The 17634-nt window shown below is 45.5% G+C and overlaps 1 protein-coding gene across 3 annotated transcripts; it reads left to right on the top strand.

Annotated features, from left to right (window-relative positions):
• The first annotated feature begins 34 nt into the window (after nucleotides 1-34).
• On the top strand, nucleotides 35-17261 carry LOC106583455 (centrosomal protein of 85 kDa). Of its 3 annotated transcripts, XM_082963281.1 has the most exons (14): nucleotides 39-229; nucleotides 1261-1503; nucleotides 2001-2132; nucleotides 5128-5930; nucleotides 12277-12410; nucleotides 12821-12938; nucleotides 13077-13262; nucleotides 13474-13626; nucleotides 13870-14024; nucleotides 14256-14373; nucleotides 14503-14553; nucleotides 14662-14769; nucleotides 15092-15335; nucleotides 15781-17261. In XM_082963281.1, exons 3-14 carry the CDS (start codon nucleotides 2015-2017, stop codon nucleotides 15942-15944), a joined length of 2352 nt encoding a protein of 783 aa, XP_082819407.1. In that variant the 5' UTR covers nucleotides 39-229; nucleotides 1261-1503; nucleotides 2001-2014; the 3' UTR covers nucleotides 15945-17261. The 3 variants fall into 3 exon arrangements, with proteins under 3 accessions (XP_014023126.1, XP_082819407.1, XP_014023142.1); XM_014167651.3 differs by lacking the exon at nucleotides 1261-1503 and having other exon boundaries at nucleotides 35-229; XM_014167667.3 differs by lacking the exons at nucleotides 39-229; nucleotides 1261-1503; nucleotides 2001-2132 and adding an exon at nucleotides 4087-4345.
• Nucleotides 17262-17634: the final 373 nt, after the last annotated feature.

Here is a 17634-nt window from a genome sequence, read left to right as displayed (position 1 = left end):
ACAAGGCCAGACAAATGGAACGTTCCCATGTCTCCCTTCTATTTTAAAATGGGCGGGACTCTGAAGTTGCTAACAGCTTGTGGTGTTGTTTGAGTCAAATCAGAGACGGTTAGCTAGCTAAACTCTAGAACAGCAGCTGGCAATTAACGATTTCTTGAGAGCGACCGAAATTACACATGTGCTAATCTCGGTACACTCAAGGAGTTCATTTTCAAGTATTGCAGAAAAGGTAGGTTTAGGTGACGAAGTTCTCTTACGCCGTCGCTATGGGTTGCTAATGTTATGTCACTAACGCAACTTTGTTAGCTAGCTAACGTTATTTGTATTGCGCTAGCTAGCTAATTTGCTAGCCGACTAACTTCGTTTTTTTAATTAAACAAGCTAGATAACTAACAAACACAATTGACATGTAAGTTAGCCATCGAATTTATATTACAGTTACGTTAGTTAGGTAACATTAGGTAGCTAGCTATCTCGTTAGTTCAAGTTGGGGTCCGTGGCTATTCCCCCCTCCCCGCATTGAAGTTAACATCTTAAATGGTTACGGGTAGGGTTTAGTAAAAACAAGTCCCAAGAATCCCGGATAGCACTGACCGTGTTCGCTTGGTAACGTTATTTAGCTGACCAGTGGCTAACTGGCATAAGCTATATCTAGTAGATAGTTAGCGACACAGGTCTCACTTTCTAACTTAATCACAGCGAGAATCATCTGTTTTCCAGTCATTTGGACTAACTTCAACTGGAATATGGGCTCGTCAGCTGATGACATTGAGTGTTTCTGGTACAACTGTGTAACATTCCCCTCGCCCCCCTGGCTCTTAAATTCAGTTTAGACTCTCTCACACCCCTCCATTAAACCACTCAAGCTCCCGTTATGTAATTTCGAGGTGTTTGTTCTTGCCAGCACAGTTGATCTGTGTCTGCCCAGAAATACTCCCTGAAATTCCTAATGTTCCTGTGGCTCTACTTTGTGGTCTCTTGAGCAATTGCTGTGATATTATATAACGAGGGGGAGGGAAGGGCTTGTGTTTTGTATCTTCCTTTACTTTTCTCTCACTGTTCTGCAGTTCACATTGTTCTAGCCCTAGAGCAATCTGTGTTATTTGTCCACTCAAGGAGCATGTTCAGCAGGACACAACATTTTGAAACATTCAGATATAAATATATTATGTAGAACATATTTTGGCATTTCTATCTGCAACTGAATGTGGCCCAGAACTTCACACAGATGTTCATAATATCACTCTCCTTTCTTGACAGGTGACATTTATTTTTATTTAACTAGGCAAGCCAGTTAAGAACAAATTCTTATTTACAATGACGGTCTAGGAACAGTGGGTTAACTGCCTTGTTCAGGGACAGAACGACAGATTTTTACCTTGGCAGCTCGGAGATTCGATCTAGCAACCTTTTGGTTACTGGCCCAATGCGCTAACCACTAGGCTACCTGCCTGACGTGAGCGGAATGACCACCTCCGAGATACCTGGAGTCTAAGCTGACAGGTAAAGCTTACCGTATGCTTCCCAGTCTGAACAGTTTGCCCCTATATTATGACATTTTGGTCTTTGGCAGGTTTTTTTCCCCAGCTGTTTGTGCACACAATATAAAAAATAAAATAAAAATGTAGCAATTAAGTTTTGTAGCCGAAGTCTACGCCCATTCGTTGGTGATCGGTCAACAGTACTACTCCTAGTAGGAGTGGGAACATGAAGTGTTTGTCACCCCACCAAAAAAATATGACTAAGATGTCCTCAGAAAAATCGTCAAAATGAATGACAGTTTTCTTGATTTATCTTAGATTAATAAAGACTATTTTGAGAAAGTGTTTCTGGCAATGTTGTTGCTACGGTGGCTCAAGTGGGACAAACAACAATATTGCCTTCTCGTCTTTAGCCACCATCAAAATGAAGGGGGGGGGGGAATACCTGCTTATCGTGAAATGCTATTAGTGTCACCTTGTGGATGTTGGTTGTGCTTTTCACACATGTATGTGTTTCAGCTGGGTTTCCTGACATGGAGTGGCAGACGCCAGCTGTATCTGAGAAGTTCCAGAGCCGCTTTGGCCGCCGGCCTGGGACAGCGGACAGTGGGGACACGGGGCTAGGCGTCACCCCATCTGACAGCACAGAAGGTGAGAACGTTCCCTCTTGCTCTGACTTCCTGGCGTGTACTACCATAACACCCATGGTTATTATGCAACACGTGGTATAGCTCAGTTCTGTAACACCCCCCACACAGCCGTACACGGTTCACACTGTTCTCTGTTCACCATGGTGAGTAATGTTAGTTACACTGCTGAGTGCTGACTAGCTCACATGTTAAATGTCTTATAAAAGTTAGCTTTTTGTTCAGATCCACCTCGGTGAATATCAATTTGAAATGCCTTAGTTCCAGAGATGCCAGACATTCATAGAGTTGGAAAACGATTATCCGGTGTATGAGGTGATTGTCAGGTTTATTGGCTTATCACAATGCTGTTGTCAGATCAGCCCACAATCTCAAGGTATGTGTGACTCGCTAGACTTACATTTAAGTCATTTAGCAGACGCTCTTATCCAGAGCGACTTACAGGAACAATTTGGCTGGGGGGGGGGATTCGAACCAGTGGCCTTTAGGTGACTGGTCCAACACTCTTAACCGCTAGGCTACCTGCCGCCCTACCCTACCATATCAACTTGAGAGCAGTCGATGTGAACGAAAAGGAGAAATCCACAGCAGCTTGCTGTTTCTCTCTGCGACTGTTATGTTTGGAACAAGGGGTCGGAGGTCAGCATCCTCTGTTGTTGAGTACAGCCTATTTATAGGCAGGGTGATGTGCTCAGGAGATTTACAGGGGTAGATTATATTCCTTACCAGGTGGCTCTGCCAACCTAATTGAGGGATGGGGGGGGGGGGGGGGGGTGGAATGCCAGGACTGGACAGCTAAATGGAAACACTGAACCCTCGCCCCCTTTGCTGAGTGATACATGTAATGCTCACAGATTAGCTGCACCCGATGGGGTTTAAATGAGAACATCATTTTGGAAGTACTAAGACTGGAGGTGTATGTACTGTCTGGATGTCCTATTGAAGGTGAGACTGGAGTGCTTTAGTTGTGTGTGTGTGTGCGCCTGTGGTAAGCCTACTTGTGATTCTATAGTTTATTTCCTAATAATTGGGCGTGAGTCCATTAAACTATTGTAATCACGCCATGCCATCTGCATTCACAATTGAACACCTAAAAGGAGAATTGCATTTAACGAGACATTTCTATTTGGGCCCAACTGTCAAGCATGCTAGTGCAGCTGATTTCCCCCCCCGTGCTGTAACTGATAACGGTGCTTAGCAACATGAGTCTCTTGACTCCTTCAACTCCCTTACTCCAGTCTAAACTGTCAAAGGAAAGGGTCAGTGTGGACATAGTGTCGTGTCAGAGAGTTCAAAGTTCAGTCTGACAGGTCATCCTTCATAGGCACTGATATGTTGTTTTTGGGGCCCTGGATGAAGTTGTTTGGTCTTTGAATGCACCTGATTGTATCCTACTATCCAATTGTCTATTTCTATTTGTTTCTATTTATGTTTTGGTCACAGTTATTCCCGTACTGCTGGAGTAGCGTTTTAATATTAGATCGTTGCCGAATTATGTTTTGAGTGAGTTCACAAACCATTTACCTGCTGGAGAATTAACTCTCAACTTCAATTCCACATCGGCCTAGTTTGTTCTCCCTCAAAGCGTCAGAGCAGTTTGGACTTGTCCTAGCCAGACTGATTCATGAATCAGTCGTGCCTTGAGGGCACCTGAACGTTTAATTTGAAGAATGTTTTCACTGGAAGAGCCTCTGTCTTTGCCAGTTCCTTCCCGTTGTGTGCTCACTAATTGTTATTTTCCCTAGCCATTGCTAAGCACAGCTCTGTACAAAATGAGCCATGTCTTTTGGGGGGAGGTTTTTAGCCTCCCTCATTGTTTTTAGTCTCGCTTTTGGGGTGTACACATGTGACGTGCGCGGGAAGGTGGGAGAGGGCTAGGTGCTTAAATAAGCAGCCAGCTCTCTGTAACCTGAGAGTGGGGCTATAAATACCCCTAACCTTTCCTGCCTGTGTCTGTTTGTGTGTGGTTGCTCCGAGCGCTGTACAGGGCAGCCTGGCTTGGTTATTGTCTAGGACAATACTCCCTGCTGTACAAGGCCTTCCTGCCCGCGACTCTACACTGCTGTCAGCCTAGAACCTTCGAGCCTCCAGAAAAATGCATTGGAAAGAATTCGGCAACCGCATTAAACATCTTGCTGCTGCGGCTCAGCCCTTCCACTGGGCTGTTAAATGTCACGGTTAATAAGACGTTTCTCCCAGTGTCGGAGTGAGTGCCAGGTGAGCAGTGCTCTGTCGGTTTCTCTTGAAATAGCTGTAATGAAATAGGGCTTGTGTATGGGGTCTGCTGTCACACAGGCCAAGTTGTTTTTTACTAGTTTCCAGTGCTTTAAACACTGATGTTTCTTCATTTGAAAACCAATGTGTCTAACGGTTTCCATTTCAAAATATAGCTCTGTAGCCGTTATCACACAATCAAAATGAGGTGCTTCTTTGGTGTGTAGTCTCATGATCTGAGGTTAGGCTATTTGCCTGTCTGTTCTTGCATGTGGTAAGAAGGCTGTGATGGGTTTTTCGGTTCGTGAATGAATGGTCTTTCTGTTGGCAATGAAATAAAAGCAAACATGACTGTCTCGTTAAGGTTTATTTGAATTAGACGCAGCCCTTTTTAAAATGCATTGGAATGGACCAGGGATGACCCCCTAAGACGCATGGTCTAGACATGTTACTTTTAAGTTGGGTTGGCTAAGGTCTACTTACTAGGTCTGTCAGTACTAGTGGTGTCACCTGACAGGCAAAGTGGGCCACCCACTGACCCCAGTCATGGTGTGTAGTATGCTTCACATCACCATCAGAAAATAGTGTGGCTGGTATTGGGTAGGTACATCATACCAGCTCTCTGTAAAGGAATCTTAAGCCAGAGATTGTTTGGAGAAAGGAAGAGTTGTACTCTAAGGCCATTCATTGAATTCAATGCCACCCAAGTGGCAGTTTTGTTACTGAATGAATGCTGCTTCAAATTCGTACCCAAATCCAACGGTTCCTTTCTCTTACCCCTCCAGATTTCTGCAGTTCCAGCAGCAGCCCCTCGTTCCAGCCCATCCGCAGTCAGATTCCCATCCCCACTGCCCATGTCATGCCTTCCACGGCCGAACCACCGGCCTCCAAGCCCCAGCCCTGCTCCCAAGAAGATTCCCAGGCTTCTGCCGAGGCACACAGGCCCTCCTCGGGCTCCCGAACCTCCAGTGGAACATCCAGCTCGAAGTCGTCCTCCCTCTCCAAATCAGCCTCTTCCCCCAACCTGGACATGGCACAAGACGGCATGGGGGGAGCTGACCCCGCCGGGCCCAAGCCAGACTGCTTGAGCCGCTACCGCAGCCTCGTGAACGGACTAGATCACTCTCTGTTCCCCTCGGGGGACCACTCTTGCATGGAAGAGGGCCAGAGGTTCGACATGCCCGCCATGGAGCCCACAATGAACCAATCTGCCCTGCTGGCGGGCTACTGCCCCGACGTCCGGCTCAGGCTCCAGATGACCAGCCTGGGGGTGACTCCCGAGTGCAGCGGGGAGGCCTACAGGGGCGCCATGGAGCACTCGTACAAGGCTCTCCCCGAGACAAGGCCAGGGGTCCCCGGAGCTCCAGACCCCTACAGCCAGAGGAGCAGCCAGCCTGGTGGAACTGGGGCTGGGTCAGCAGGTGTGTTCCCCAGCTCTCTGTATCTGCAGACCCAGGCTCTGTTGAGGGAGGCCAAGGCCTATGAACCCATGCTGCAGGAGAGATGCAGCGAGCTGCTCAGCTGGCAGCAGCAACAGCAGCACAAGCAGCAGCTGGAGAGTCTCCGTGTGCAAGTGGAGCAGATGCAGGTGAGCTGAGCATTTAGACATAAGAACAGCTAGCGTAAGACTGACCCATTTCACTCTGGAGTACACATGTGCCCAATTATTAGGCAAGTGAGTATTCTGATCTTATCATTATTTGTATTCACATTTTCGATCTCCAAACCATATAAACCTGAATGCTTATTGGATTTAATCATTTTCAGATGATATGTATTTGTGTAATGAGGGAGGGTGTGGCGAAAGTGAATAACACCTTATATGAAGGTGTGCATAATTATTAGGCAGCCTCATTACCTCAGGTAAAATGGGCCAAAAAAGACATTTAACTGACACTGAAAAGCCAAAAATGTAAAATGCCTTTCAGACGGATGCGATACTCTTTAAATAGCTAAACTATTGAGGCGTGACCACCGGACAATCAAACGTTTTGTTGCGAATAGTCAACTGGGGCGCAAAAAACACATGGGGAAGAAAAGGCGCAAATTAACTGAAAAAGACTTGAGAAGAATTAAACGTCAAACTACTAGGAACCCATTATCCTCCAGTGCCACCGTATTCCAGAACTGCAACCTACCTGGAGTGTTCAAAAGTACAAGGTGTCAAGTGCTCAGAGACATGGCCAAGGTCAAGAAGACTGAAACAAGACCACCACTGAATAAGATTCACAAGTTGAAGCTTCAAGATTGGGCAAAGAAATACCTGAAGACAGATTTTTCAAAGGTTTTATGGACAGATGAAATGAAAGTGACTCTTGATGGACCAAATGGATGGGCCCGTGGCTGGATCAAAGGGCACCACTGAGTCAGGTGCCAGCAAGGTGAAGGAGGGGTACTGGTATGGGCTGCTATCATTGAGGATGAGGTAGTTGGACCTTTTTGGGTTGAAGATGGACTGAAACTCAACTCCCAAACCTACTGCCAGTTTCTGGAAGATTCTTTCGTCAAACAGTGGTACAGGAAGCAGTCCTCAGCATTCTAGAAGGCCATGATCTTCATGCAGGACAATGCTCCATCACATGCATCCAAGTACTCCACTGATGGCTAGCCAGCAAGGGCCTCAAAGATGCCTGAATAACGACCTGGACCCCTTCCTCACCTGACTTAAATCCTATTGAGAACTTGTGGGCCCTTCTCAAACGTGAGATTTACAGTGAGGGAAGACAATACACCTCTTTTGAACAGCATTTGGGAGGCTGTGGTTGCTGCTTCAGCGAAAAATTGATTGTGAACAGATCAAGAAACTGACAGACTCCATGGATGGAAGGCTCATGGAAGTTCTTGAAAATAAAGGGTGGCTATATTGGTCACTGAATATTTTTGAAAGGCCAAAAATGTTATAATTGTCATTTTGTGTTACTTATCTGTTACACTTACTCTAAAAATTGAGAATCAACAAGTGAGTTGAGAGTAATTATTTTTGTAATTTAGTTGCCTAATAATTCTGCACACTAATAGTTGCTTATTAATTGTGCACACTTATATTTCCCTGAGAAAGACAAAACTCACTTTTCCTTTGTTAAACATTCAGGTTTGAGGTTCAATAACATTTTGGATTGACTGAGAGCATTGTGTTTGTTCAACAATAAAATTAATCCCGAGGAATACAATTTGCCTAACAATTGTGCACGCAGTGTAGATAAACATTAGACCTGCTCAAAATGCCCATGTTAGGACAACGGAAAACATTTTAAGTGAGTAAAGTGGTTGAATGTTGCCAAATTTAGAGAAGATGGCCTCCTTTTAAAAAAAAAACTAAAAAAAAACTGGTATTTATTTTAGCTTTAATATTGTAGCTTCCATCAGTGTAATTGTCTGCATCACTTCCAATCCCCCATATTTTTTTATACATACGTACACACACACACTACCAGTCAGAAGTTTGAACACACTTACTCATTCAAGGGATTTTCTTTATTTTCTACATTGTAGAATAATAGTGATGACATCAAAATGGAATAACACATATGGTATCAGGTAGTAACCAAAAGTGTTAAATAAATGAAAAGATATTTGAGTTTCTTCAAAGTAGCCACCGTTTGCCTTCATGACAGCTTTGCACACTCTAGGCATTCTCTCAACCAGCTTCACTTGGAATGCTTTTCCAACAGTCTTGAAGGAGTTCCCACATATGCTGAGCACTTGTTGGCTACTTTTCCTTCACTCTGCGGTCCAACTCATCCCAAACCATCTCAATTGGGTTGAGGTCAGGTGATTGTGGAGGCCAGGTCATCTGATGCAGCACTCCATCACTCTCCTTGGCCAAATAGCCCTTACACAGCCTGGAGGTGTGTTGGGCCATTGTCTTGTTGAAAAATGAAATTATAGTCCCACTAAGCGCGAACCAAATGGGATGGTGTATCGCTGCAGAATGCTGTGGTAGCCATGCTGGTTAAGTGTGCCTTGAATTCTAAATAAATCACTGACCGTGTCACCAGCAAAGCACCCCCACACCATCACACCTCCTCCTCAATGCTTCACGGTGGGAACCACCCATGCAGAGATCATCCATTCACATACTCTGCATCTCACAAAGACACGGGGGTTGGAACCAAAAATCTCAAATTTTGACCAAAGGACCGATTTCCACTATTCTAATGTCCAATTCTCGTCTGTTTCTTAGCCCAAGCAAGTCTCTTCTTCTTATTGGTGAAGAAAACCCCTTGAATGATTAGGTGTCCAAACTTTTGACTGGTAATATATATATATGTGCGTGCGTGCGCGCACACACACAGTGGGGGGGAAAAGTATTTGATCCCCTGCTGACCAAAGAGCTCTCCAAGGATGTCAGGGACAAGATTGTAGACCTACACAAGGCTGGAATGGGCTACAAGACCATTGCCAAGCAGCTTGGTGAGAAGGTGACAACATTTGGTGCGATTATTCGCAAATGGAAGAAACACAAAAGAACTGTCAATAGCCCTCGGCCTGGGGCTCCATGCAAGATCTCACCTCGTGGGGTTGCAATGACCATGAGAACGGTGAGGAATCAGCCCAGAACTACACGGGAGGATCTTGTCAATGATCTCAAGGCAGCTGGGACCATAGTCACCAAGAAAACAATTGGTAACACACTACGCCGTGAAGGACAAAAATCCTGCAGCGCCCGCAAGGTCCCCCTGCTCAAGAATACATATACATGCCCGTCTGAAGTTTGCCAATGAACATCTGGGTGAAAGTGTTGTGGTCAGATGAGACCAAAATGGAGCTCTTTGGCATCAACTCGCCGTGTTTGGAGGAGGAGGAATGCTGCCTATGACCCCAAGAACACCATCCCCACCGTCAAACATGGAGGTGGAAACATTATGCTTTGGGGGTGTTTTTCTGCTAAGGGGACAGGACAACTTCACCGCATCAAAGGGACGATGGACGGGGCCATGTACCGTCAAATCTTGGGTGAGAACATCCTTCCCTCAGCAAGGGCATTGAAAATGGGTCGTGGATGGGTATTCCAGCATGACAATGACCCAAAACACACGGCCAAGGCAACAAAGGAGTGGCTCAAGAAGAAGCACATTAAGGTCCTGGAGTGGCCTAGCCAGTCTCCAGACCTTAATCCCATAGAAAATCTGTGGAGGGAGCTGAAGGTTCGAGTTGCCAAACGTCAGCCTCGAAACCTTAATGACTTGGAGAAGATCTGCAAGGAGGACTGGGACAAAATCCCTCCTGGTGGCCAACTACAAGAAACGTCTGACCTCTGTGATTGCCAACAAGGGGTTTGCCACCAAGTACTAAGTCATGTTTTGCAGAGGGGTCAAATACTTATTTCCCTCATTAAAATGCAAATCATTTAATAACATTTTTGACATGTGTTTTTCTGGATTTTTTTGTTATTCTGTCTACGTACAAAATCAGCAGGGGATCAAATACTTTTTTCCCCCCACTGTGTGTGTGTGTGTGTGTGTGTGTGTGTGTGTACACACACTGGTGTAAAAATACTTTAAAGTACTAGTTAAGTTGTTTTTTGGGGTAACTGTACTTTACTATTTATATTTTTCACAACTTCTACTTTTACTTCACTACATTCTTAAAGAAAATGATGTACTTTTTACTCCAAACATTTTCCCTGACACCTAGAAGTACTTGTTACATTTTGACAGGAAATGGTAAAATTCACGCACTTATCAAGAGAATATCCCTACTGCCTCTGCTCTGGCGGACACACTAAACACATGTTTTGTTTGTAAATTAATGTATTGTGCCCCTGGCTATCCATAAAAAAAAAAAGTGCTGTGTGGTTTGCATAATATAAGGAATTTGAAATTAATACTTTTGATACTTAAGTATATTTACAACCAAATACTTTTACTCAAGTAGTATTTTACTGGGTTACTTGAGACATTTTCTATAAAGGAATCTTTACTACAGTGACTCGAGTACTTTTTCCACACGTGTGTGTGTGTTTATTACCCTACCACCCCTCCCCCAACTGGAGCAAACTAGTGAACAACAATGCTAAGACCCTGTATTTCCAGCTTATACATACTATATATATTTTATGGACACAATTCTATTTTGCTTGTTTTTAGTCCTGGTCTTCCTCTCCCATCTATTTCTGATGTCCATCTGGTTTGGTTTCTATTTGTCATCTTTCAAACTGTGCTCTTTCCAAAAAGTTCTTAACCTATATACACTGCTCAAAAAAATAAAGGGAACACTTAAACAACCCAATGTAACTCCAAGTCAATCACACTTCTGTGAAATCATACTGTCCACTTAGGAAGCAACACTGATTGACAATACATTTCACATGCTGTTGTGCAAATGGAATAGACAACAGGTGGAAATTATAGGCAATAAGCAAGACACCCCCAATAAAGGAGTGGTTCAGCAGGTGGTGACCACAGACCACTTCTCAGTTCCTATGCTTCCTGGCTGATGTTTTGGTCACTTTTGAATGCTGGCGGTGCTTTCACTCTAGTGGTAGCATGAGACGGAGTCTACAACCCACACAAGTGGCTCAGGTAGTGCAGCTCATCCAGGATGACACATCAATGCGAGCTGTGGCAAGGAGGTTTGCTGTGTCTGTCAGCGTAGTGTCCAGAGCATGGAGGCGCTACCAGGAGACAGGCCAGTACATCAGGAGACGTGGAGGAGGCCGTAGGAGGGCAACAACCCAGCAGCAGGACCGCTACCTCTGCCTTTATGCAAGGAGGAGCAGGAGAAGCACTGCCAGAGCCCTGCAAAATGATCTCCAGCAGGCCACAAATGTGCATGTGTCTGCTCAAACGGTCAGAAACAGACTCCATGAGGGAGGTATGAGGGCCCGACGTCCACAGGTGGGGGTTGTGCTTACAGCCCAACACCGTGCAGGACATTTGGCATTTGCCAGAGAACACCAAGATTGGCAAATTTGCCACTGGCGCCCTGTGCTCTTCACAGATGAAAGCAGGTTCACACTGAGCACGTGACAGACGTGACAGAGTCTGGAGATGCCGTGGAGAACGTTCTGCTGCCTGCAACATCCTCCAGCATGACCGGTTTGGCGGTGGGTCAGTCATGATGTGGGGTGGCATTTCTTTGGGGGGCCGCACAGCCCTCCATGTGCTCGCCAGAGGTAGCCTGACTGCCATTAGGTACCGAGATGAGATCCTCAGACCCCTTGTGAGACCATATGCTGGTGTGGTTGGCCCTGGGTTCCTCCTAATGCAAGACAATGCTAGACCTCATGTGGCTGGAGTGTGTCAGCAGTTCCTGCAAGAGGAAGGCATTGATGCTATGGACTGGCCCGCCCATTCCCCAGACCTGAATCCAATTGAGCACATCTGGGACATCATGTCTCGCTCCATCCACCAACGCCACATTGCACCACAGACTGTCCAGGAGTTGGCGGATGCTTTAGTCCAGGTCTGGGAGGAGATCCCTCAGGAGACCATCCGCCACCTCATCAGGAGCATGCCCAGGCGTTGTAGGGAGGTCACACAAGCATGTGGAGGCCACACACACTACTGAGCCTCATTTTGACTTGTTTTAAGGACATTACATCAAAGTTGGATCAGCCAGTAGTGTGGTTTTCCACTTTAATTTTGAGTGTGACTCCAAATCCAGACCTCCATGGGTTGATAAATTGGATTTCCATTGATTATTTTTGTGTGATTTTGTTGTCAGCACATTCAACTATGCAAAGAAAAAAGTATTTAATAAGAATATTTCTTTCATTCAGATCTAGGATGTGTTGTTTAAGTGTTCCCTTTATTTTTTTGAGCAGTATATGTTTTATGGGCACAGTATGTTTTACATTTGAGTTATCTTGCTATTTAGTTGTTATTAGTCACAACCTTCAGCTCCATTCAACCCCTCCTTGGTTATAAGGCTGTTGGGTATTCTTTATAGTTGAGTCGGACATGTCCAATACATCGTGTGTGTGTGTGCAGATGATGACTGCTGGAGTGGGCCAGTACCCTGCTCTCTACTCCACCCCCTCCATGCCACCAGAGACCAGGAAATGGGAGGCGGCGATCAAAGCCAACGAGAGCATTCTGAAGGAGAAGGAGCTAGTCATCGAGAGGTACACACCTATTACTTCAGATTTGAAAAGGTTAACCAAACTCACTTTGGCCTTGCTTGAACAAAAGAATCAGCTGCGCGACTGCGGGATAATCCCAAGAAAGTATTCTTTACCTCAGGACACTGCAACTGGTGACTATCCAGGAATATAAGGGAAAAGTGCGTGCCTAGATCTGGGGGACAAACAGGCTTACATTCTGGCGTAGCGCGCCTTTATCAGAGCCTTGGTTAGGCTGAAAATAATCTCTGATCCATGAAGATGCTCCTTTAAAGTGTCCTGGGGTAAGGGATATCTAATGCCCTACCTGGGGAAAAAAATTAAATAATTCTACACTTCCCCTGATACAGCCCGCTGTGTGTGTGGTATCTGACCATGTCACTGGTGTTTTACTCTGGTCTGTGTTGTTGTAGACAGAAGCAGCAGATGTCTCAGCTGGAGCAGCGGCTGCGGGAGAGCGAGCTGCAGGTCCACGGAGCCCTGCTCGGCCGCGGCGCTCCATACGGCGACCTGTGTCTGCTTCGACTGCAGGTGAGCTGAACACACTCGCACGTCCTTTCACATTTTGTCATTTAGCAAACTCTCTTATCCAGAGCCCCACACACGCTTCATTGAGCTGAAACCACACGACCACGGATGACCTCGAAGTCTTTCCTGTGTGTCTTCCAGGAGGCTCAGAGGGAGAATGCCTTCCTGCGGGCCCAGTTTGCGGAGCGGGGTGACTGCGCCGCCCAGGAGAAGGCGGAGGCAGAGCGCCGCCTCGGTGCCATGGAGGCGGAGACGCGGCGCCTGAACGATGCGCTGAGGGAGACCAGCGAGAGGCACGCCGAGGAGCTGAAGAAGCAGGAGGAGAGGGTGAGATGCTGAGTGTTGGGCCACAACATCACACTGCTACATTGATAGTCCAGTTGCTAATTACAAAAACGGATTCCCTTTTCAAATTGCATAACGTCAGTTATTTCATGTGACTTAATAACTGGGTGTGTGTAGTGTTGCAGTCGGAATTTTTCTATTTATAAAAAGTGACCGTTATGCCATACTTAACATTGTGTGTGTGTGTGTGTAGATTCGCAGCCGGGACAAGCACATCAACAGCCTGAAGAAGAAGTGCCAGAAGGAGGCAGAGCAGAACCGAGAGAAGCAGCAGCGCATCGAGACTCTAGAGCGCTACCTAGCTGACCTGCCCACTATGGAGGACTACCAGGGCCAGAGCAAACAGGTCAAAACCAGCACAGACTGCATTAAACACACACATACCTTCATCTCACTCAACACAATTACGTCCTACCTTTATGTTTATGGTCACGTTCCAGGTCGTCTTTTTATTGCTGTCTGGCGATTTTGTGTTCACTGTCTCAGGAATCACATTAATAAGATGTTTAAATCGTCTGATATGCGCAGCTCCACCGCAAAAGCCACACACGAGCATGCCCTGAGTTTAGTGCTGACGTGTGTGTTTTAGCTGTCGGAGGCGGAGCAGCGGGCGTCCCAGCTGCAGGGCCGGGTCAGAGAGCTGGAGGTGTGTCTGGAGGAGGGTCGCTCACACACCCGGGAGAAGGACACCCAGCTGGAGGAGCAGAGACGCAGGGAGAGGGAGCTGCTCACCACTGTCACCAGGTACACACACACACCAATCTAAGCTCGACGCTATGGTTAGAAAAGAGCAAACTCTGAGCTATCCAACCAGGGCCAAGTATTTTACTACCCCACACACAGCTATGCACTCATTCTGACATGATCGCATACCAGGTGTGCACGCACACGTATTTTAACACGCACGAATACTCGTATAACCTCCGTTGTTTGTATAATGACCCGTTTTGGTAATTCGTTTTTTTTGTGTGTCAGTTTACAAGAGCGGGTGCAGGAAGGCCTGGAGGACGGGGCAAGGTTACCCTCCCTGGATGTGGAAGTACTCCGAGGGGAGAACAGCAGCCTGAGAGAGGAACAGCAGAGACTTAAAAAGGTCAGTCTTTTCATCTCGTTCCTTCCTTACATTGACATTTTCACCCGGTACGTTACATTCTAAAATGTTGCTCTGCTTTTTGTGGTTGTCGTCTTGTGCTGGTTCTAAAACGTTCCTCTTCTTCTCCAGGTCCTAGAGAAGCAGCTGAGGGTGATGGAGAAACTGGGCGCCCAGATTGTAGTAAGTGATACGAATTCAATCAGTTCACACCTTGGAGGATATCTCTGAGTAACCAAATGGACTTAGTAGCCATGCCTAACCCATGTCCAACCTCTGACCTGTGTGTAGACCCTAGAGGAGCAGGTGTCTCAGGAGGAGAGCAGCTCCCACGCTATGAGAGAGGAGGTTTGTTCTAAAGAGCAGGGGCTGCTCCAGCTCCGCACAGCCATGAAGGAGGTGAGATGGTAGGACAGGACCTCACCACTACTGGAACTAATGTTCTGATGGGAATCATCTTGAGAGCCCCAGAGCTCATGTTCTGTCCTAATGCATAAAATGATGAACTGGACACTAGGTTACATTTCAATGCTTATTCATTAACCATGCACATACGTATTGAAGTTGAATCTTTTAGAGTGCTGTAACTGTCCATTTTATTTTACATGGAGTATCTATGATGATTCTCCAGCACCCAACAATTTTAGGTGTAAAAAAACTTGAGTTGAATATGTTGCCTATTTCTGTAATTCCTAATCATGCTTTTTCTGCGTATTTCCAGCTTTCGGCCCAGAACCAGGAACTAATGGAGCAGAACCTGACCCTCCATGAGCGTCTGGAGGACTCGGAGAGGGTGAACCTGGACCGGACGTCGTCCTCGCTGCGGCCCGCCGGGGCCCGCCTCACTCAGCGTCTCCATGGGGAGATGGCCTCGTGCCTCTGTGACCTGCGCTCCCTCTGCAACGTCCTGACCCAACGGTCACAGGGCCGAGACCCCAACCTCTCGCTGCTGCTTGGCATTACATGTGAGTGATGACCACCGTGCATTAAAAAAAGGCTGCCGCTATTTTTCACTTAATCCTGAAACGCTTATCAGTTGTAGCTTGAACAATGGTAAAAGATGAATGTTTGATCAATTTAAGTGTTGTAGCCGGAGAATACTTCCAGCGTTGTAATACGTTGTTGCCCTACGTTGTTGCCCTACGTCATACTTCCAGGTCTGTCACCTAATCTTTTGAATGGGCTTGATGATTGTATAATCAAATTCCTGAAAGTGTTTGGTTATTTAAGGTGTGTGTGTGTGTTTTTTTTGGTTGATGAATTTACTTCAGCCAGATGCCTTATGTTTTTGTTTTGAAGACCATTCAAAAGCCTAAAGTAACATTTTTTTTTTTTTAAAAGGCTACATTCTGAAGAGGGGGAAAAAAGTAACTTTCATAGTGTGTATTAACTGTTTCTTCTTCTCCCCAGCTCCCCCACCCATAGCAGAGCAGGTGGAGGATTGGCTGAGTCCTGAGGTCCTCCAGAGGAAGTTGACCGAAGCCCAGCAGCTGCGTCGTGACGTGGAGGAGCTCCGCACCACCGTCTCAGACCGCTACGCCCAGGACATGGGAGAGAACTGCATTACCCAGTAGCCCCAGCTGCTAGCCTGTCTCTAAAACAGACTGAACCATCAGGCTAATTGGGTAAGGCTTCTATATTGGCCTTGCTTCTTCCATACTCCATTGAGTATGAAATGGAATCTCATGTTGGCCCATTGGGAATGGAATCCTTGATCAGGTCATGCATTTCAGTCAAAGGGCTTACGGTGAAAGAACTGTTCTCAAACCAGTGTGTTTTTGTTTTTATAAATGTTTTACTGATACATTTGTGTCTTTGTGTTGTCAGAGGCCCTCCCCTCTTTTAGTGACACACATGGATGGGGTTGTTGTCTTTTTCAATAAATAACACTATTTTATTATTTAAATCTTCCCTCTGGGGAAATAATGTTGGATGTGGTTGACAATCAACTGAAAATATTGAAATCTGTTTGAGTGATTCAACAGGGAATGTTACTAAACCTTTTTTTTTTTTTTTATGGCATATTTGTAGCATTGGCGTGTGGGTGGCTTTTAACAGTGGTAGGGCTAATACTGAAAATACATTCTGTCAGCATTATAACTGAGATATTGTTCAGAGACATCTGTCCCGTCTGTAAATTATTATATATTTTTTCATGTTAGCAGATATTTCTCTCAGGTAGTGGGCTTGCTTTGATCTTCAATCGTGCCTGTCTGTGCTTTTGCTGTCATCACCATGCAAGCCAATATACTCCCAGGAAAATTTGCTAGTAGCTTTCTTTCTCAAAAATGTACTTTATTTTGGTGTTTCAGCCGACAGAGCAACTCAATACATTCCTTAAACATTGCTTCATGGGTTGTCCTCGAAGAATAAATGTCACAGCTAGTTATGGGGGGGAATAACGGTCTGTGACGATGTGGACTGAAGCCATTTTACACACTCCTTAACAGTATTTGTGGGACTGGTTGTTATGGGTCTGTTCACTCTTGCAGAGAAACATACTGTAATCTAACAGGTGGGTCCCTGTGCCTACTTTGTCCTTATACACTGTTCACTTTGGTGCCCATATCTGTACTAGCAAGAAATGTTTGGTTTCAAATGAATAACTTAACTAATGGATGTCAGTATTGTCATTAAAAAAATGTACGACATGACTGAACACTAACTTTATTCTATTTTGCTTCAGTGGTCGACGAGCACGAAGAGTTAATTTATTGATGGAATGTCACGTCAAATGCTTTCCTTCAGTTGACGAACATGACACTAAGTTGGGACAGACTTGTCTAGATGAGACTGAGTTCTCATTTGAGCTTGAACAAAGTTAGACAACTTGTCATATTTTTATATTGAATTTATCCTTAATTACACTGAAATAAAGTTTGTTTTCAATACGTTGGCTTGGTGATCTCCACATGATGAATTGTAATTTACTTTGTTTAAAATCTTTCCATTTTAAAAGGTAGTCAGCGATATAACGTAGATGCAGTGGGTCAATTTTCCACAACTAAGATCATTGGAGGCTAAACGTCTCCGCTGTTTTGATCCCTTGGCTACCACATAAGAGAGTGAAGCAAATCCATGCCCATGTGCAGATACTGTGTGTGACTGAGAGAGCGAAGTCTTGCATCTTGCTCATTGCAATATCTGCGGTGCTGCTCGTGCACCGTTATTTTGTTAATTCACCTTGAACCATGACTGCTTACAAGGTAGAGTTATCTGCATCAGCATCAATAATTATGCAAGTATTCCTATGGAAATTAGGAT

Source organism: Salmo salar, chromosome 02 (assembly GCF_965601325.2).
Source record: "Salmo salar chromosome 02, fSalSal1, whole genome shotgun sequence".
NCBI lineage: Eukaryota > Metazoa > Chordata > Actinopteri > Salmoniformes > Salmonidae > Salmo > Salmo salar.
Note: the sequence above shows the minus strand (reverse complement) of the source record. Positions and strands in the feature narration are given on the sequence as shown.